The sequence below is a fragment of the Pezoporus wallicus genome, unplaced genomic scaffold (genome assembly GCF_028554395.1).
Source record: "Pezoporus wallicus isolate ANWC-B61680 ecotype Strahan unplaced genomic scaffold, APGP_CSIRO_Pwel_v1 scaffold_8224, whole genome shotgun sequence".
Classification (NCBI taxonomy): domain Eukaryota; kingdom Metazoa; phylum Chordata; class Aves; order Psittaciformes; family Psittacidae; genus Pezoporus; species Pezoporus wallicus.
The window spans coordinates 108,093-130,755 of record NW_026641935.1 but is presented as its reverse complement, the minus strand read 5'-3'; the positions used below and the strand labels follow the sequence as shown (position 1 = coordinate 130,755).

The following is a 22,663-nucleotide window of genomic DNA, read 5'->3' as shown; positions in this document are numbered from 1 at the left end:
TAGTGATAGCCTTATTTTTATATTGTGTGACCTTTCTGGCACATTCATATCGTTCACAAGGAGTTCACTTTCATTGCTGTGACCATATAGATGGTACCACAAAGGGCAATTGAGACATGGCCTAAGAGTTGTGCATACCTTTGGTACCTCTTGCTTTTAGACTGTACAGGGTAAGACAACCTCCAGAAGAGTCTTGGACAGAGAGGTATGTAAATCAAGTTGCCTTTTCCTGTATTTTATAAAACCTTGCCTTATGATAGGGAACATGCTAGTTTAACAGTGGAATTATTCTGCTGACAGAAATGTCTTGGTAAAAAGCAAATGTGAAATCTCACGCAGTTGAAGTCACTGGCAACCACTGGCAATGGCGAGAGTATCCCACTATTGATGCAAAGGTCATGAAACTTCATACCACATCTTGCAGTTTTCTGGCTTTCTGTAAGTCCTGCTATGTCCACAAAGCAGCACTGAGAGGGACAGACATAAGTGGAAAAAGCATTGTCAATTCTTAGGTTCGGACAGTGAATCTACAAATGGCTTATAATGACTTTGAGGCTTATTTCACATTGTAATTTATGTGGATACTACCACAGTGAAAACTGTGCAGCTTTCAACTTTCTAGAAAAGATGAGAACACAATTACTTTTCAGTTGTTTATTTATTTGTATATCCACTGAGAGTTGAAGAGGTGTCATACTACATCCCTGATCCTCAAGTTGAGAGATGGGAAGAGGCTATTAGCTCATGCATATTAGCAGCTATCGCTCTGGTGCTGTGTGTTTGTTATGATTGGCTAGATGTAGCAGTTGTAGTATGCTGAAATCTTTACAAATAAATCCATGCTATAAATACTTGTATTAAATCTGATACCTCTCGCAACTTTTCTTTCTGAGATTCCATCCTGCTACTTGTCATTATACCCAGCATACTAAATATTTCCACTCCTTTGTTGTATTGACACGTTGTTTTGCATCTTGGGGCTCAGATACCTCTTTGCAAACAGGTCCTTAAGTGAAAAGATCCTTTTGAAAGTAACTCTCAAAAAACCAGAGCTGTAAAGTAATTTATACATATATAAAAATACTTGAAAAGTGCTATCATATGTTCCTCATTGCTTGGGGAATCCTACTATGTATAGCTGTCACAGCCATTCTCTTATGAGCAAATACCTCCTGTTGTGATAATTGGTGTACTGCTTATCTTGGGACTCTTTTATGCCAATCATTATTATTGTGAGCTTTGCTCCATGGGACCAGACTCATTGCAGTGGATCTCTTCCTCCCCACTGTCATCCATCTCTCTGTCAATTTCCTGCAGTTTTTTTCTTTTGTGGCAGGATGTGCAGGGAGGTGGAGTTTGGAGACGTTCCAGTTTTGTTTGTAGAAGCAGGTAAAAATGTTCAGCCACTGTGTACAAGGAGACATCCTCTGGGTCCAATTCATGTTCATCAGCACTGAGAGAGTGGTTGCACACTCATTAATACCAGATCAGCACACTGTGGCTTGTCAAGCAGTAGTAAATTCATCTGGGTATGTTGTTGGGTCTGGGACTGTGATCATGATGAATTCACTGAATGTGCATTACGGCTTTCCTATGGCTTTTTGGCAGCTGTAAGAGGATAGGCAATACTTGACTCAGAGCACAGATTCAGAACGCATCCTGCAAATATAGTTAACCAGTGATATTCATTTTAATAATTCTCAGTTACAGTATGCTTAGTACCTGAACAATGCATGGAGACACAGCTCTGGTACCCTTCATCCACGGATTGGGAGACTGAAAGCTGAATCTTTAGTTAAACTGAGATACAGCCTTAGCTGTTGCTGAACTCTGTTATTTATGGAATTTATATCCTTGCCTTCAGTGACTTGCCTTCAGTGACTGAGAGTTAGCTCAACCGTGCTTGGGAAAATTCAGCCCGGGCCATTTTGATGGCAGCTGTGCTCTCTGCAGAGGTCATTAATGCATCCAAACGTGAGAGGAGCAGAAGCATCTCCCTGGGGATGCTTCTGCTTCAGTGGATGTCACTAGCAGTGGAGGGCAACAGTTTGGTGTGTGCTTGCCACTTTAAATGATGAGCAGTTGACACCAACTGGGAAAAAATATCTCACAGCCCCCTTGTGTGCCTGATCTGCAGAGCCTGGATGTCTTTTGGAACACTTATGTGGAGAAATGGATGTAGGCTAAAGCAGCTTTTTGTTTTGGAGGAGTCAGGGTCAGACCCTGGTCTGTTGGAAAAGATGTCAGCCATCACATGGATATTGCTTGCTTCTTTCTCTAGGTGCAAAGGTAAGTAGATACACAATGATGGCTTTTAAGCTTAACTATGGCCATATTGTATAATTAATGCCTAGTTTTATAGACTGGATGGTAATGTGTGCCTGCGGACCTAACAAGTATGTCACTTAAAATCCAGTAACTGCATTTGTGAAGGATCACAGTAAAAACACAGAGGAGGGAAAAGATGTCTGCCTCATTGTCTTAATCTGTCTCTAACTCAGCCTAGGCAAATTTGGATTTAATTAGGTGTCACCCTACAGAGCATGAGGTGACAGAGTCTGTTAAAAATAAGTGAGAGTCTGATCAAGATGAAGACAGACAGAAGCCCAGCCTTTGCTGATACAAGCTTAAAATGCTCTTGTTATAGTCGTAGGTGAACGGAAGTCTTTGTCCCTGCATCTCTGCCTCAGTATAGTTTGGTCACAAATTTTAATTTTACATATACTTTGAGCAGGCTTTTCTGCAAAGTTAGGTAAAGAACACAGAAGACAGGAATACCTATAAGAGAAAGGCAAGAAAACAGGTTTATATCTTTTTACTGTTATGATTATTCAAGAGTATATGTGGTAGCTTGCTCATGCAGCTCCTTAAATGCTTCCTTGGTTTTCACAGGAAAAGGTCACCCACTGAGGAATGTGGGTTCTACAGTGGTGTTCTACAGTGGTGTACTGACTCTTGGAATCCAGATTCTTGCAGGACTGTCCTGGCTGCTGACCAGGAGTTTGCAAAACTGGAAGAAAAATCACAACTGAAACCATCCTGTGAAAAAAATCAGATGTGCAGGGGGATAGCGGTGAGGAAACAGAATGAGTAATTCACAAACTGAAGCACAAAAAAAAAAAGAGAGGGAAAATTAGATGGGGCATGTAAACTGGGAGAGAGCAAAATTTAAGAATGAGTTTGCAGTGAAATGATAAATTATGCTACACAGCACCAAAAATCCTGTAGGCAACTACTCTGAGGAAGTAAATACCGGAAGAGAATGAGGCAGTAAAAGCTTCCTTATAGGAGACATGAGATACAAATCCTTAAAAAGAAGAGTGCAGGCTTGCAAGACTGTGAAGCTGAGGTGAAAAGTTTAAGTGTAGCACTGAGACAATGTATGCCTGATCACAGGTGTTACTACAGCACCTTCCAAAAGGGGTGATGGAATGCAAAGAGACCTATGGTTTGATCTAGTTCAACCCCATCCTTCACTCAGATAGCAGTCACAAGTCCCAGTGTTCCTGTTAAGGAGGTACTAGCAGTCTTCAAAGTGAATTTTGGAGCACCCTTTACTGCAGTAAAATGAGAAGGTTGAGGAATAAGGAAGAAAGTGAAATGTGTGATCAGAGATATACCCAAGACTTTAAATACATTTGGCTGCAAAATTAAGCTTTTTAAATAAAAATATGTATACTGACTGGCTTCTTAAATAAGAAGTCATTACTTACCACGACTGAATGGGAAAATACTGTGGAACCTTCCACTACTGCTGCTCAGTGGGTGGCTGCAACAGCTGGGTTAGAAGTATCCCCTGAAGCCACAAATCATTCTGAGGAGATGCATTGACTTCTGAAAGCTTTAAAAGGAATATCAAAAGGAGAATAGTTACATTGAAGGAAAGAGTATGTGCCAAATAAAAAGAGATTGTCAGGCTCTGTCTGTGGTCTTCTAAACCAGTGGTCTCCAAAGCAAGGTGCATGTACTTCATGGGGTGCATAAGACAGTCCATTGAGGTGTGGAAAGAAATATTTTGCCATTAAGATATTTTTAGAACAATGTTTATTTCATCTTTAGCTCATCCTTTTCAATTTCTGTTTTTCTGTATGTTTTATAGTTTACATAATAAGCTAGTACAGTATTACATGTATATAATTTATCAATTACATACATTGGGAGTTTGTGCTCTGAACATTTTTTACTGATACAGGTTCGTGGTCACAAAAGTTTTGAAAGTGCTGTTCTAAACCATAGGTGCAGCCAAGGTCTGCTTATCCACCAGGTTGCATATAGAACAGCTGTGGTGAATGGTGTGAACTACATGTCCTGAATCAGAAGGTGGTAGAAGAAATAGGTGTATTTGTGTTGAAAAAAAAGAGGATTGTAAACTGAAGAAAAATCCTATAGCTAGCAAAGACAAAGAGGCAGTACAAACTGCTACCTTTGCAGACTGTGACTTCTCACTACTCTTAGGAAAGGTGGTGTCAGAAAGGGTGGGGGAAGAAGGTTGTGGTAGGTACCTTTGCTGAGCTTGAAGGTTGCAGGGGGGTTTGAAGCAGTGGGGCAGTGCTTCAAGAAGTGTCATACTGGGCTTTTGGGTGGAGATCCGTACAAGATAATAAATTAAACCCAGTGCCCCCAACCTCTCTGCCTGCAGCCCTTCCTTGTGTTTCTGGGGCTTATGCAAAGTTAAAATGTGGAGACTGGGAAAGGCCTGGTGGTTCTGGTAGAACTGGGAGTTGATCAGGAATTACTAGAAGCTGTTGTGTATTATGTCTATTACAACAGAAAATGCTGGATATCAGGTGCAGTCAGTGATATCTGCAGTTAGGACAGCTATTCTAAGGAAACAAATAGTGAAAAAGAATGGGGGGCTAAGGACTTGGTGGTAGCAGAAGCAAAGAAAGAAGGAAGAACTTGGAAGTACATAGAAGAAGCCAGGGTGCTGTGACTGTGAAGGTGCAACTGTGGGTGACGCTGATTGTGGGGAGGAGCAAGGAAACTCAATTACAAAGCAGGAAATACACTGAAACCAGTTTAGTCTGCACCCATGAACTAACCCAGGGCTTGCAGGAGTGTGGGCTGCTGCAGAGAGGGCAAAGCACGATGGACAGTGTAAGCAGGATTCTCCATCATGGTGTAAGCCCCACATGTAGGGAAGGAAAGAGTGTGGCTTTTATGGCTCTGTAGCATGTCTAGCATGCTTTCCAGAACACTTTGGAAGACAAGGCGGAAAGAAACATTTACAAAGAATATCTGAGTTTCCAATTTGCTGGACAGGATTTTTTCATTTTTACAGAGCTGATCGGGTAATTTTTGAAAATAGAATAATGATATTTTAAGAGGTGATAACTGTGCATCAGTAATGAAGGGCTATTAAACAGGACACAATGTTCCCAGTGGTCTCCTTAAAAGGATGACAGTAGATAACACAGGGCTGGATGAGGATGTTTAAACAACTCTGTCAGCTTTTAACATGCTTAATCATGTTTTGACCAAGTTCGATTGTGTAATCTTTCCATTTCTTTTCAGTCATCATCTGTCATGAATTTTGTAGGATCCAGCTGTATTTGAGTGTATATGAGTTTATATGCACATATATAAGCCTCCACAAAGTATTATAAGCTTTTTATATACAATTTATCTGATAACATGTGTATATCTCTTGAAACCTTTATTAAAGAATGTAATTTCAATCACATCACACTCTTAAAAGTAATGTTATGCTCTCAGCTATAGGAATTTCAGAATTTGGCTTTATATGCTATAGCTGTAATTATAATCATAACGGTTTTGTTGTTTGTGAGACTGTATTGACTTTAAAAATCGAATGCTTAACAGCTCAGTTAATGGCCATGTGAGCTCCTCTAAGAGCTGTATAGGTATGATGAGACAAAATCACACAGGGAAGAACAAAGGCCTCAAGAAAATCTTGCTCCTGATGAGGAGCTTTACTCCATAGAAGGTTGCAACAGCCTTGCTGGATTCATAGCTGAAAGCCTATGTTTTACAGTCTTCCAAAAGCTGGGGAATAGGGTTGTGGTGTTGTAGCCAGACAAACACTATATTGGCTTTCCTACTAACAACACAAGCTCTGAACTAACACTGCAAGGGCAAGGTTTGTCAGATCTTCATTGTTGGGGCTTGTGCCGGCCACCCTGGAGGTTTGTTCTGGTCCTTTTAACTGTAACAGCAATTGTCAAATAAAGTGGTAGCTGTTACTTAGTCAGTTTTAGCTTTAGCTTGCTTTTGTATGATTACATAATGTAGTGCCTATTTTTGTAGTAATTTTCATGTATTTCTCTGCCTAAGGGGTAGAACTAAAAAGTCACTGTTCTATGTGAAATTAACTGTCTGAACCTGGGATGAAAGTGTAGCATGGTGGAGAACAGACATGGGATAATAGAAGAGGCCTTAAAACTGTGGGCACATGGTGGTACCAGAGCCCATGGAGCTGCAACCAACCAACCTGCCAATGGTCAGTCACTGGTCTTTATAGGAATGCAGCCATGGCATGGGTTGGGCTGGTTTTAGGAGTCACAAAGAGGGGAAAGAGAGAATCCATATAGCATAATGAAATTCTAGGAAAGTGTAGAACAGGTAAGGTGTAATTTATGTTAGAAAATGCATAAAAATAAGCCAGATTGGATCCTAGAGAGAAGAGGAATAATCTCCTACCATCGGCATTATTGCCCTCCTCTCAGAGAAAAGCTCAGGACATTGACAGTTTGCCATAAGCCTCTCACCCATCCCAGACTAAAGCCATCACCGATAAGACTCAGAGAGGTATCTGTGGAGACCATAATACCACAGAGAAAGGAGAGGTATTACTAAGTCTTGAAAAAGACTTTTAGCTGTTTTGAAATGTTTTTGTAATAGTTTGCTGAATTTTCTTTTTTTTTTTCTTTTTGGATCTGGATTGATAACATTTATTTTAGACTGTTAAGATATCAGCTAGTACAACAGTAAATTCTTAAGTTCTTGACTTTGCATCCAGGTTGTGTTTCTGAGGCCCACATTAACTGCATGAGCTGTAGTACAATACGGTCCTTAGAAGTGGACAAATTACAGTATTCAACCTATAGGGGTTATACTTGCTTCCCTTGGCCACATAATGGACACAGAAGTAAAAAGGGGAAAGCAAAAAATAAGGGCTATTTCTCTTCTCCTACTTCTTTTTTCTTTTCTTTTCTACCACAGTATTTTGGGTAAAGGAACAGAGCAGGTATGTCAGAAATACTTTGTACTCTGTCCTTGCAAGGGATTGAGGGGAAGGTGGTGTTTATAAACAAGGTGAACAGATTAAAGGTCCATGTAAGATTGAACTTGCTGTCAGGTTTTCAGGAGCAGGAGTCCATGCAGTCCCTGTCTCTGACAGCTCCACTGCCAATATGAATACCAGAATATCAGAGAAGCAAGAGGTTAAGCCGCTGGCTCTCATCACCAAAGGCTGCAGTGTGGTGAAACAGTAGCTGTTTACTTTACAGCTTGCAACCAATACTTGCATAGTTTCGCTTGCTTGGCCCTGAGGGAATGAAATGACTGTTGAGGGGTTTTGTGGCGCAGTCCCCTGGCTTGTGGCTATTACATGCCTATTGTTTACTGTTAGCTCACCATGATTTTGAGTTGAAATTTTCAATGAAATATTCATCCCCTTAAAAAAAAAATAATTGGAGACAACTAGGAACTTACTACTCCCCCGTTTTTCCTCCCCTCACCCTGTCTAACATAGCTGTTCAGTCTGTGAATTCCCCTGCTTACTGCCATTTTATCCTCACACTGTGACCTGCATAAACACTCTCCAGAAGTGTTGGCTTCCTAAGTTGCCATAGCAGGAAAGCGGTAGGAAGGGTATGGAAATTTCATTGGAGATCTCCATCTGAAGCCTGATAGTAGCTGGCACTTCGCACAAGCCTTTTGTTTCAGATGAAGAAGGATAAGCCATTGCTTGCTCAGCAAGGTGTGAAAGGGCCATTCACCTTTTCTCAGTTCAGCTGTCAGTCAGAGCACTCAGTAGCCTTTTTTTAAATTCCTGTCAGCTGGATTGGTTGTACCCCTTTGTGAACAGGGATCAGATGTGTGGCAATGCCAGGTAGCAGGGAGAGGGGCAGGTCCATGCCGGGAGTGGGCTTGCTGCATCTGTTCCAGTGAAAGCTGCTCATGGCATTGAGGAAATTCCTGCTGGGTAAGACTGTAACTGCCCTGTTCATCCTGCAACTGAAAAGGGTGTAACTCAGCGACTGCACTCAAGTGTGTGAATCAGCAGTTTACTTGCACTTAGGCTCAGCAGGGGTGGCATACAAAAAGACTGTGCAGCATGTATTTTTGAAATGTGTTTTTGAAATATATTTTTAATATTGGGATTCCCAAAATTCTTCCTGTGCAAAGCTGTGAAACTCAATCACAAATTAAGAGCCATTACTTTGTACTGTTGCTGACACATAAGAAACCAATTGATTTTTTTAGTAGCTCAGTAGATTTCAGGACAATTGACTTAGAAAAGAAAAAAAACAAAACAACACTAACAGTTTTCTAGATTAAAGTATGAATTTTCATCAGAATTAGGAAAATTGCTCCCAACATTTTTTTTAATAATTAATTATTTTAATAACTTTGAAATAAAAATATTTTAATCAATATTAAAATCTATTATGCAAAACCCTGAGGAATTTGGGAGGGGAAAGGAAAAGTGTATTCTAGTGTCTATTGTATTGATATTAGAGTAGATAAAATTTTCAGTCTTGTGGTTTCCCATCACAGGCCAAACTTCTGGTCTGTTTTCTTCATCTGCCCTTCATCCCAAAACATTTTTTCCATAGCTCATCCAATTTCCCCCTCCTCTGCATTGTTACAGTGTTACCCTCTGTATTTCACAAACTGGTGCTACAAAACTTGAGGTTCTCTTGTTTTCTTCTTTCTCTTCACTGTCTTCTTCCCTTTCCACCAGTCAACTGTGATAAGAGCCTGAGGAGAAGGCTGCTGTGCTTTTTTCGTATTGAAACTGTCTAGTTTCCTCAGTGCCTGTCAGTGTCTTGCATGGCAAGGCACCAAATGCAGTGGAATTGATTTCAACTGGTGAAATTCAGTCACAAGTCATGATAGATGCGCCATCCATGGGGACATTCAAGGCCAGGCTGGATGTGGTTCTGAGCAACCTGACCTAGTTGAAGATGTCACTGCTTATTGCAGGAGGGTTGGACTATATGACCTTTGAAGGTCCATTTCAACCTAAACTATTCTATGATACTATGGTTCTGCGACAGTATCCCAAGCATCAGGGAGGTTGTACTGTAGTATTTGGTTTCCAGCCTGATCCTTGCAAGACTGACAGCTGCAAATAAAAAGGGTCTTGGCTATTTTCTTTTTAGATTGTGCAAATGAGACAGTGAAATTGAATTCTGTACAATATTTTAAGACTGGTGATTTAGCATAGAGCTAAACCAAGTACCCATATCTCAAGCCCATAACTAATTAATTCAATCAGTTGCAGTTCTGGATCTTGAATATTTTACTTTGGGAACAATAGACTGCTGTGTCTTCTTTAAATTAATTATATTACTAATTCTGGAATGCAGAGTCCTTCGTGTCTATGAACTGTTACTTTATTGCTCACTGCACCTGCCAGTTTATTCCTACAAATGTCTTCAAAGATACATGGATTTTTAGCCAGTTAGATGTAAAAGAAATGAGCAATTGCTTTTGCATTTGTTCAGAGACGCTTACAAGGAAAATTAGTTAATTTAAATCATGATAACATTCCTTCAGGTGAATCGGTAAAGGCCAGAAAATTGTCTGCCCAAGATAATGCACAACTATTTCATTTAGATTCACTGTTAAGTTTGAAGGGGTGAAATAAGAGCTAGAACAATTAGCTTTCTCAAATCAAATGACAGGAGTAGGAACAGTCTTGTTAATTGCATGGATAAATTCAGTGGTTTGTTGTGATTTTTTTCAGATTGCTTGTTACTTTTTTTAAGAATTTCCTTGTGAATCTCATTGTCAGATTCCTTCATTTATCATGAACTCCTAATCCTTTTGCAAGAAAGAAAAAAGGATCATCAGCAAGTTAAGCTTTTTATTCATGTGGTTTTGCTGATGTGACACCACATTTCAGTGGGTGTCATTCAAAGCAGCACCGAGTAAGTGATATACTGAACATTTTCACAAGGAATTCAATGCCTCGTGAAATCAGACCTGCAGGACAAGGAAAGACTTGCACGTGTGAGACAGTTCAAAATAAAGCTTATGGCCATTTTTTTTGTTATCATCTGAAATCTATCTAGACATTTATGTTTGCGTTCTACTTCGACAACGTCTGTGAAATTCTGGCCAAGTGGCATCAATGTAAATTTTGTCTCTAGCAGGTGTTACAAGTGAAATCCCAATGAATGGGATTTTACTTGCTTCCCTGGAGTTAGAAGTTGTTATGAGGCCTCTGCTGTGCTGACATAACACTTGAACTCTCTTGAAGGTATAAGTGGTGCAGACTGCTTATCAGTCTTCCTGTTTATGGATTTTATGCTGCTGCTTATCACTCAGACGTGGGATAACTTTCCACATGAAGCTAGCAGCAAGGGAAAATATCTGTAATACTATTCTAAAACCCTCTGGCATCATTTGCTTTCGTGGATCAAACTCTGCTTTGCCACCAGGATTCAGCAACGAGTTTTTAAGAGATTGGTAGTTTAGGAATCCGTAGGAAGGTGGGTTTTGTACCAAGAATCATAATTTCAGATATACTCTGAACTGTGATACCTTCTTAGGTATCATTGTTTGCCATAAAATGGTTTGCTACTAGAAATGCTAAAATGTAACCTCTGGTTACATAAAAAGGTCAGAGCTCTCATAAGAGAAAGTATTTTTTCTGGCTTAATATTCAAATGCTGCAAAATTGTTTATTGTAATGATGAACATGTGTGGGCTTCTTTTGTGTACTGGTGGCAGGTTTTTTGTTCTTCTACTTACTGTCATTAGTCATATGTAATTAGTTTCCTGTAATTGAGTCTGTGGAGTTACATGTGAAAAGCACTTTCACTGACAGGCCAATTTCTTTGAATGGCAATAGCTTAAGCAGAAATGAGGCATTTATGCTGTTAGGAAAGTTTCTAATAGATTTTATTCCATGGTGAGATCTAGATGCAATAAACTGATCTCCTGACTCATCTGTTCTTGCAAAGAAAAAAAAAAATCCCAACCAACCAACCAAAAAATCCAACTGACCCCAAACCCTATTTTCACTGTTTTTGCAGATTTGGAAGTCATGCTGCTGATGCAGGGTGCCCAGGGAGACAGCCACCAGCCAAATCTTGAAACTTAGAACACACATGTTTTTATGATCAGTTTAGAAGGCAATTTCTCAGTTAATAACTAAAAACCAAGTAAGACTCAAGCATGTTAGTCAAGCTTTGGGCATACAAAGTCATCTGTCTGAAACCATGTTACTGGCCCGATGGCCGTGGTGTTGATGGGTCTTTGCCTGTCAGTTTCTGAGCCCGACCCTGCTTAGCTTCTGAGATCAGACGAGATTGGGCGTTTTCAGGGTGAAAAGAGAGAGGGGGGAGCCCCAGGGAGAGTTCTCTTTTCACCCTGAAAACGCCCGATCTCGTCTGATATCGGAAGCTAAGCAGGGTCAGGCTTGGAAAAAGCCTACAGCACCTGGGATTCCCAGGCGGTCTCCCATGCAGATTTTGAACCCATTCCAGGGCTCCCGGCCCTTTAGTCTCCCTGGCAAGCATGTGAGTAGAATGGCCAGAGGGCCCTGCCAGCTCAGGAAAAAGAGAGAGGGATGGCAGGGGTGTCATTCATGGCACAAGAGTGAAGGGTGCCATGCACAGGAGCTAAAATGACTGCTACTGCTGAACCCAGGACAATGGGCTAAAGGGTTCTTTGATGATGGGAAGCCAAAGCTAAGTAAGTGTCTTCCTTCTTGCCCAAGCTTCATTGTGTGTTTGCACTTCTTCACAGATCAAGGGCAACCTCATCCAAAGGACAACTTTCTCATTTGTAGGTCAAACCCGGCATGTTCTGGCTCATGAGGCAGCAAACTGAGTGCCAGTTGTCTTGTACATTCTACTTGTTGCAGACATGGCACTGTTTTCTTAGTTTTGCTATTTTTATGCAATAACGTATAGCAAACAGTCTATTTGGATGCAAGGCAGGCAAACTAAATCACAAACAGGTCTTTATGACAATGTCATTTCATAGAATCATAGAATAGTTAGAGTTGGAAAGGACCTTAAGATCATCAAGTTCCAACTCCCCTCCCATGGGCAGGGACACCTCATCAGGCACTAAACCCCATCACCCAAGACTCTGTCCAACCTGGCCTTGAATACTGCCAGGGATGGAGCATTCAGGGTTCCCTGGGCAACCCATTCCAGTGCCTCACCACCCTCACAGTAAAGAACTTCTTCCTTGTATCCAATCTTAACTTCCCTTGTTTAAGTTTTAACCCATTACCTCTTGTCCTATCACTACAGTCCCTAATGAACAGTCCCTCTCCAGCATCCCTATAGGCCCCCTTCAGGTACTGGAAGGCTGCTATGAAATCTCCACACAGCCTTCTCTTCTCCAGGCTGAACAGCCCCAACTTTCTCAGCCTATGTTCATACGGGAGGTGCTCCAGTCCCCTGATCATCCTCGTGGCCCTTCTCTGGACTTGTTCCAACAGTTCCATGTCCTTTTTATGTTGAGAACACCAGGACTGTACACAGTGTTCCAAGTGAGCTCTCACGAGAGCAGAGTAGAGGGGCAGGATCACCTCCTTCGACCTGCTGGTCACGCTCCTTTTGATGCAGCCCAGGATACGGTTGGCTTTCTGGGCTGCGAGTGCACACTGAAGCCGGCTCATGTTCATTTTCTCATCAACCAACACCCCCGAGTCCTTCTCCACAGGGCTGCTCTGAATCTCTTCTCTGCCCAACCTGTAGCTGTGTCTGGGATTGCTCCAACCCAGGCGTAGGACCTTGCACTTGGCATGGTTAAACTTCATGAGGTTGGCATCAGCCCACCTCACAAGCGTGTCAAGGTCCCTCTGGATGGCATTCCTTCCCTCCAGCGTACCAACTGAACCACACAGCTTGGTGTCATCGGCAAACTTGCTGAGGGCGCACTCAATCCCACTGTCCATGTCAGCGACGAAGATGTTAAACAAGACCGGTCCCAACACCGATCCCTGAGAGACACCAGTCATTACTGTTCTCCAGCTGGACATTGAGCCATTGACCACAACTCTTTGTGTGTGGCCATCCAGCCAGTTCTTTATCCACTGAGTGGTCCATCCATCAAATTGATGTCTTTCCAATTTAGAGACAAGGATGTCATGCAGGACAGTGTCAAACTGTTTGCACAAGTCCAGGTAGATGACATCAACTGCTCTACCCTTGTCCATCATTCTGTAGCCCCATCATAGAAGGCCACCAAATTGGTCAGGCAGGATTTCCCCTTAGTGAAGCCATGCTGGCTGTCACCAAGCACCTTGTTGTTTTCCATGTGCCTTAGCATGCCTTCAGGAGAATCTGCTCCAAGATTTTGCCAGGCACAGAGGTGAGACTGACTGGTCTGTAACTCCCTGGATCATCCATTTTCCCCTTCTTGAAAATGGGGGTTATATTTCCCTTTTTCCAGTCATCGGGAACTTCATCTGACTGCCATGACTTTTCAAATATGATGACCAGTGGCTTAGCAGCTTCATTCACCAGCTCCTTCAGGACCTGCGAAACTTCTGCTTACACAATTTGCTTCTGGAATGATTCATGCCATAGCTCAATGTTTCTGATTACTTTGAAAACCAAAAAATGTCTGTAGTGTAGCCAGGAAAACATGAAATAGCTGTGACTCCTTTTGCAAGAAAATCTTTTTGATCCCATAGGCCTTTTTGTATGTTTTGGTTAGTTGTGCATTGAAAAGAGCTTTGGAAAGGCATTTTAACCCTCTGTTATGCTGCGACAACCTATTCAAAATTGCATACACGTTCATGCCAGGGTCGCACTCAGATAATGAGGTGCCTTTGGACATGCCAGGGGTGAAGTCTTGGTATATGTTTGATCAGTGCTTGTGCAGAGTTGTGATGTGCATTCTGTTGTGTTTTCAGCAGAAAAACTCAGTTTGGTTTCAGTAGCAAGCTAAAGGAAACCTGTGTTACTTAACTGTACAATGAGAGCTGCATAGCTTTGTCAGGAATTAGCAAGTATATTTGAAGTGTAGCGATTGTATAGTCAAGTGGATGGAGCACTTGACAGGAGTCTAAGAATAATACGTCTTTCTTCAGCCTAGACATTGAGTCATTGTGTGATGTCTGGCAAATTGCTTCATCTCTTTCTGGCTGTTTACCCCACAGGAAGTAGAGGACTCTGCTTAAGAATGAGATCTGTAAGAACTGGTATAATAAATAATGGTTACAATGATACAGCTCTCTGCAAAACCTTGGTTAATCACCTTCAGAAGTGGCATTAGCTTGAATTTGTTTTTTTAATTGAGCAGAGGTTTGACATACGCAATTTGTGTTTCAGCTGGGCAAATTGATGCTTGTTGGACTGGTGCAGAAGTTTTAGCAATTTCTTTGCTTGTAAACAGAATTCTTATTTTAATGAGAATAACGATCTTTATAATTTGAAGCCAGTTGCCAGCAGAGAGCTGCAAATTGTTAATGCAGGGTTAAACTAATTTACAAATGAGGAAGAGCTTGCATTTAAGAATCTTTTACATTGTTACAGAAATACCAGAGTTGTGCGCTTCCTAATATAACATGTACATGCTATTTTGAAACAGGATGTTAGCTGATGCTGAAAAGATCATGAAACTGTCTAGGTGAAGAGGGACAGGAAATCCAATCAACTTTATTGTGCTTGCGTCACATCCTGGTACCAAATGATCAGTGGTTGCCCTCCTCATCTCTGGTCTGAGCAGATTTGGGATTGTGCAGTGATGTTGCCTGTGCGCCAGTGGCTTTGCGGCTATCTTGTCTGCGCTGCAGCTACTGCGTTTCAGGCTGGCAGACCCTGAGCTAATGGCAAAAGAAACATGCATTGGTATTGATTAAACAAAACAGAGGTTGAAAACTGTGATAAGTGGTGCCTGCTAGCTTTTCAGTATTGTTGGTTTTACTATTTTCCATATGTGCCCAGAGATCCACTACAGCAATATATAAGCCATAATGTTCATCTTCTCACTTATGCAGGGCATAGCTTAAAAAACATAAGGCTGACCAGTGTCTCCTGAGGAACAGACCAGAAACTAGTTGATCTGAGCGCTGATTACACAGAACAACAATCAATCAGCCTTACTCTGTCTGCTGGAAGAGCTTATACTATAAAGGCTCAGCAAATGCTGGTTTGTCCTAGATAGGTCCTTTTTTGCTCTCTGCCACATGCTCACATAAAAAGCTTTAGAACATACCTGAATAGGGCTTTTAGAAACTCTTCTGTTGCAGGAAAATACATTTTTTTTTTTTAGAACATTCTTCTTTCTGCCTCTCTCTGGCTGTCATTCTTTTTCTTTTCCTCTGGATGGATCCCTGTGGCAAGAAAATCTCTTCAGCTCGAATTCTTTTTCCTTTGCTGTCATTTCCACTTAATTTTCAATTCATTTTTGTATATTCTGGGTCTCTGCTTGTTCTCCCAGGAGATGTCAGACAATAAACTCCTATACTGTAGATCAGAGGTTTTCTGAAAGTGCACGTGGAGTAGATTGACCGAGATGAGAACTGACTAATGCTAATTAATTCACAATTGTTGTTTTATACAATGCCATGGTTTAAAACTGGGCAGAGCTCCTTCACTCACTGTCCCCCCCTCTTCTTGCCCTCCCCCTACTCCTGAAGGGATGGAGAAGAGAATTGAAAAGAATGCAACTCCCACGGGTTGAGATAAGAACAGTTTAGTAACTAAGGTATAACACAAATCACTACTGCTACCACCAATAATAACAATGATAAAGGAAATAACAGGGGAAGAGAATACATCACCTCACCACCAGGTGACCGATAACTCGCCCCCCCAGCCCGACCAAGCACTGACCCATACCTCCTCCAACCCTGCAGTCTCCCAGCCCTTCCGGCTAACTCCCAGTCACATCCTGGGCATGACGTGCTGTGGTATGGAATACCTCTTTGGTCAGTTTGGGTCAGGTGTCCTGTCTCTGCTTCCTCCTGGCTTCCCCTCCTCCCTGGCAGAGCATGAGGCTCACAAAGTCCTTGGCCAAACCAAAACATCATTGTTATCAGCTCTGTTCCCGAGCTGAAAGTCAAAACACTGCACTGCACCAGCTACCAAGGAGGAGAAAAATGACCGCTACTGCTGAACCCAGGACATACAATTATATATATTGTTTAAAAAGTAGAAGGACCTCATAATAACAGAGCTCTAGATTATTAATACTCCCTCAACAGCGGTCCCTAATTAGTTAGAATAGGTTTGACCAGTTCTACTGTCATGCTGTGCTCGCATACCAGGGCTTTAAAAGGTCACAGCTAGTGGGATCTTAAAAGCCACTTGTGGTTTTGCTAATGTGAGTTCCTTAACAATTGATTCAAATTTATAAAAAAATAAAAAAATTGAGAAGGCAGTACCATATACTGGTATTATAGCTGTTATTTACTGTTGCTTTGGTTGGACGTTTTGCGCTCCAAAAATTTGTTCAATCTGAAAAGATCTTCATGGATTATAAAACAGGACTGTCACTAAACACTTGATTACATCTTATTACTGTTCCCTGATTCTTTGGGCAGAAGTGGGTTATCTCTGACTGCTCTGCAGACTGAAGCATCTAGGGATTGCTGTAATCTGTTGTTTTGCTGTCTGTGTCCCTAGAGCACTCGTTGCCAGCTGGAGAGAGACAAACGATGGTGCTCCCACAAAGATCACACTGTTCCTCCCCTTTCCTCTTCTGTCTAGTGAGCTGATGAAAAGGCACAGGCACAGGCTAGCTGTGAGTTTTCCCATAATCCGGGAATTAGCTGGCCTGATCAGGCAACTATTTGGTCTCTTGCTACTTATGTCTGACACAAATGTGTCACCACATAGGAGAGAATCTGCCAGGTAAAATGCTTTCCCATAGGCAATGCATTTTTTTAAACCAGTGGTGCACAGTAAGCTTAAAAGCACAGACACAGTGATACATATTTATGGTATCAGGAGTTCCCTAGAATTAAATTAGGCAATTTTGTATGCCTGCTAAGAATCTTTGGCTTCTTTGCTAGTCTATGCAGTTGCGTTCAGTCATCTGTTGAGGAAGTTTCTTAAATACTTTGGTTGCCCTGCAGCTCCCTGCTTTGGTTAGGGACATGTAGCAGTCACAGCAGTCAGAACTGAAGGCACAGCTTGGAATTACAGAACAGTGTTGTGGAAGTCTTGGTTATTTCTAAGCTTGTTTTGGCAAAGTATTCATGAAGGTGCTGAGATATTAATATCTTTGCACTAAGCCGTTTGAAAAACAGGAGTTGCAAAAAAGGTGCTGACAGTTTACCCCCAGGATGCTAAAAGAGTTTTGTGGAATAACGTTCTGTAAGCTGCTCTATCTCTTTAACTACCCTGGTTTCAGCAGTAGCAGTCATTTTTCTCCTTCTTAGTGGCTGGTGCATTGCTGTATTTTCGACTTTAGTCTGGAACAGTGCTGATAACACACCAGTGTTTTAGTTGTTACTGAATGATATTTACTGCAATCAAGGACTTTTTCAGTCTCATGCTGTGCTGTTGAAGAGGGGTGCAGGAAGCTGGGAGGAAGCAGAGACAGGACACCTGACCCAAACTAGCCAAAGGGGTATTCCGTACCACAGCACTTCATGCCTGGGATGTAGAACGGGGGGCAGTTACCCAGAAGGGCTAGATTGCTGCCCAGGTTGGGGTGGGTATCGGTCAGCAGGTGGTGAGCGGTTGTATTCTCTTCTCTTGTTATTTTCCTTATCATTACTATCACTGGTGGTAGCAACAGTTGTTTTGTATTATACCTTAGTTACTGGCCTCTTCTTATGTCAACCTGTGGGAGTTACATTCTTACCATTCTTTTCCCCATCACTCCAGGAGCAGGGGGAGGAAGGTGGGGGGGAGTGAGTGAGCGGCTGCATGGTTCTGAGTTACCTGCTGGGCTTAAACCACATCATTAACCTACTATTCTACCAGGCCATGTATTTGCCAAGTTAAAAGGAGAGCCACGTAGCACAAGAGATGATGGTATGAAAAGTATTGTTAAAAACTGGATGATTGGAAATCTTTTTCACAACCCAAATGGGGTTGGATTGCCTTGTCTTTTTTAGAAACAATGACAATAACCTCTGAGATTAAACCCCATTTTATCTGCTAAGTGAAGCTGAAGTATGTTTGGAAAAACAGGCATTTTGAAAATACAGAATATTTCTATTTCAGAACTGGGACACAGTGTAGGATGGGAATGTCTGAAGCATGTCACTGGTAGCATTTCTTGCGTATTTTGTTTGCCCTAGAACTACATTTTTCAATGGCTAACAGTTCAGAAGTCATTCTGACAATAGGATGTGGCTTCACTGGAGTCACTATAGCTTTGCTGTGTCTAGAACCGTATTACAAAAACTATTATATACATTGTGCATTTTACAGCTCTGGCTCAAGATGGGAAGAGCTGAGATAAGAAATGCAGTAAGTAGATCATAGGTGGCAACATAAGAAACTTCATCATGGTGCATCACTGGCAGCTGATGCAGCTGATGCAGCTCCTCAGTCAGGCTTCATAACCACTGCTGAACCCAGTGCTCTAATAATAGTATTTCTTCCAGTAACCCTGCTGAGAGCTGGTGGGAAAGCACTGACCCCTTCGTGAACCTCAAAGGCTTCATATTCCAAGGCCTGAATTGCTATTCAGATGCCAGTGAGGTCAGAGAGCTGGGCCAGGATGTTGTGCAGAGCGTCCTCTGGAAAATACACCAGCTTTCACCAGCTTCTGTCACTTTAGTCCTGACCTGTAGAGATGCTTATGATCAGGGCAGGGATTCTGTGTGAGCACTGGAAGTGAGACTGGGCCCAGCTAAATCTCTGTTGATGTGCTCCCACTTGATGTGCTCACTTTAAAATTGATAGCAAAGGATTTCCATTCTCTTCTGTGTCTCCTGCTCTGTGCAAGCATGCATCTGGCAGTTCTGAACTACATGCTACTTTTCCAGCCCCCCCGCTCCCTGCTAGCCTATTCCTCTCTTTAAAATCTTTTAAGTCAGACTTCTCTTTTTTGATGTGTTACCTCATGCATGCAGAAAAGCACATGCACTCAGTAAAAATTCACCATGTTAGTCTTCTGTTCTTTCCTACTGTCTGTGCTGTGAAGAGATTAACACACAGAGCATTTTAAGGTTATGTTAATTAGAATAGCCACTAACCCGAAGCAATGCTAAGTAGGTAGGTAGGGCTTTGTGGGTTAATATATGAATTTATTGCAGACTAAAAAGGCTCTACAACAAGGGCCCACTAATTCAGTGACTTCTTGTTGTATTTACTTGTTAGGTGTTTTTTTGTGCATATGTTGTCATCTTAAGCACTTCATGCTTTATGCAGATAAATACTTTGATGATGTGTACGATTAATGTAGACCTGTAAATGTGTCCTTTAAAGTACAAGTTCACAAGACAGTTACCAAAACCTTTTGGTTTGAAACGCACTGTAGGCAGGACAATGGGCTGAAAATGTGATTTTACAGTCCTGGGGAGGACGCCTTTGCTTGGGAGTGGGTTGTAATTAAGGAAAACAGTTGTATTCCTTGTCAATATTTTCTGTGTAGATGATGTATCTTGTCACTTATGTCTGTCTCTTGCCTTTGTGCTGCAGAAGCCGTGCCTTCTCATGTTATTTTGTATGAACACAAATTAGATTTTGAAGTTCTTTTTAGTCTAGTCCAGTATGTCATTGCACCATGTTACAAACCTTGTGTGTTAAATGCGGAGTTTGCCAAAAGTGAAACAGACTGAAACACCTTTGTCTTTTCTTTGTCAGGATAATAAAGTTTTGAATGGTGCATCGCCAAGAAGTGTGATGAGAAATGGCTTTAGGAAACAATACCCAGAGAAGCTATTCCATCATCCCCTGCTTCATCTTTGTTGAGGTGAGTACAGCATTCAGTTGCTAAGCCTATATAGAAGGCAGCTCTGCCCTGAAGGAAATAAGGCATTTGTTGGCCATTTTGTTTATAAGGAAGCATACTTTCTTGCTTGATAACATGAATATACATCTTCATGCTTAGTGCTATCAAGTCGCACTGCATGAGTTAGCCAGATCTTAGGTACAATCACGCAAGAACACTTGGATGCTGTGTTTTCAGGACTTGACTGTACTCAATTTGCTAGCTAGCCTTGGTGTACTTGGTAGAGAACCAGCAGTACTTGCAGGTGTAGGTCAGTAGCAGCTGATTGCTCATCTTCTCATTTTTCCTCAGCTTATTTCTATCTTGTTGCTGCACAAGGGCTGGACCTTGTTCAAGAAAATGTCTGATCTCACAGTCTAATGATTTGTAGGCTGAGGAAGCACAACCTGGCTCTGATTTCAGTTCAGATGGAACATAAAATTTAACATGAGGCATACCTAATGTGGCGAAGGAGCTTGGCTAGCATAAGGGCTGAGAACTGAGTAGCAAGTGAGTTACAGGAGTGGTTCTGACAATGGACTATGGCTTCACATCTTTGTTAAGGGTAGTTGTTTGTTTTTTTTTTTAACTGGCTTACTATTTTACTCCATACAAATTGCTTTTTTATGGTGCTTCTTTTACTTAGCCTAACACTGCTATACTGAGTAAATGTTTATTGAAATAAAACATTATCCAAATCAGTGATTGTTCAACTGCTGCTTTGAAGACTGAGAAAGTTTCCCAGGCAAGGGGCTAGCTCTGGGTTTCCAAGAAGGATGCAAGTTTCCATCAGATTTACAAGGTGAAAAGGAAATCACTGGCTGTGACTGACTGTCTTTAGAGTCACCTGCCTGATGCAACGTGGGTCCAATTCTCAAAATTATGACGTGAATTGGACTCTTCCACAAGAGGAACACTAAGAACAGTCAAAACAGTGGGTTATGTAAAGCTTACCCATTTCCACCAAAATCTTGGAAAGGTTTGAGTGTGCTGCAGCCCCAGGTGTAATGGGCACTCTGAATGCTTGCTTTCAAGAGCTTCTGAATGCTGACTTTTCCTCAGAAACCGGGAAAAGTATGCAGTGGTACCCAGGACCTCTCTAGCCCTTACTCATCTGGAATCCCCTCCTGATAGCATCTTCTTCAGCCACGAAATACAGTTCCCTTATGTGTACTCCCTACTTTCTGTACCACCAGCTTAGCCCTCAAAACACAATCAGATGATCCCTGGGCACTTAGTCTAAACTACTTAGTAGTAGTTTTCCTTTTGTCTTGGGTGGGCCTTCCTCGAAGGAGGGATCAGATTGCTTGGAAGATAAGGACAGAGGAAAAGCATAATAAAACCACAAGTATAGCCTGGCATAGGGCCTTCCCAGCAGCAGCTATGGCAGAAACCAGTGTGGGAAGATGTCTGACCCTTGTAGTGCTTCACACGGATTTGTCACTGGTATAATGTCCACCTTCCTGGGCAATCTGTCTCTGCTCCCTGGGGAAACTGAGAGGCTGTTCTGACTGAGGCAATAGGTCACTACTTTATCCCATTAGGTAGAGAAAGGAATGTTAAAAATGGGGAAAAGCCCACAATAAGCTCAGAAGGAACTAAACACTATCAAGAATGAGATGGCTCAAATTTAGTGCAAGCAAAGGACTAAAACAAGATTTTTAGTCTTCTAAATGTATGAATAATGAATAGGTTGGCAGCCTGTGACAGAGTTATAAATTGTCCTTCCTGTAGACAAGACTGACATGAATAAAAGAATGAATCTTTTTACAGGTGGAAAATAAAAAATTTTTACTTCTAAGTGTACTTTCCTTTCTTTGTTGATTAAGACACAATTTTAAATTAAAAATCAGTCAAAACCAGAGAGATAGTGTCTGAAGAGATGTTCTCTCTGCTACATTTGATAAAACGTCTATTTCTTCCTCTCTTTGTCCACAATACAGGTTTTTACTGAAATACTACAAATTCATAGGTTTATGTCAAGCATTGTAGCATTAAACATTAAACAGGAAATCTCATTTCCTGCTGTGAATGAAGAGATAATTGATAGTAGCTATTCAGTCCAAAAAGTCCCTGTAAATCTTAAGGCATGCTGAAGGTGTTTTTCTTTTCATATTGACATGCTTCTAAGACTAAAGGAAGTGCTTTTTTTTATGAGCTACTCCAGACACCAAGCCCTGTGCTGAAATGCTTTGGTTGGAATGGTCCTATTTTTGTAGCTGTGAGGCAACCTTGAGAATTGATTATCTGTGTGACACTTTGCTGCAGTTGCTAAAGATGCATGCGGAACAGCTAAAAATAATGTTGCCTGCTTTACTGACAATATTTTTCCATGTGAAAACAATATAGTAGCAGATATGTTAGCTGATCATGAGTAGGAAAAGAGATGGTCAGTAAATATTATCATGGGCCTTCGTCATGGATTCCCCAGAATGTTCTTCCTCCCCCACTGTCTTACATGGAATGTGATCCTGAGATTAAAAATTCTGAGGTGTTTGCTCTTAAGGAAAAAACTGCTGAGCACTTATTGCCCTGTTAGCTGCACTGCTGATAGATACTTGCTAGCTGCCCAGTATGCAGTGTGCATTCAAGCAAGTTGTGATTG

The 22,663-nt window shown here is 41.5% G+C and overlaps 1 protein-coding gene across 1 annotated transcript in view; it reads left to right on the top strand.

Annotated features, from left to right (window-relative positions):
• PLPPR1 (phospholipid phosphatase related 1) overlaps positions 1 to 22,663 on the top strand; it is a 131,438-nt gene that overhangs the window by 42,809 nt on the left and 65,966 nt on the right. Inside the window, exon 2 of the mRNA XM_057426024.1 lies at positions 19,932 to 20,040. Coding sequence (XP_057282007.1) covers positions 19,978 to 20,040 — 63 coding nt within the window. The 5' untranslated portion in view covers positions 19,932 to 19,977. The remainder of the gene's footprint in view (positions 1 to 19,931; positions 20,041 to 22,663) is intronic.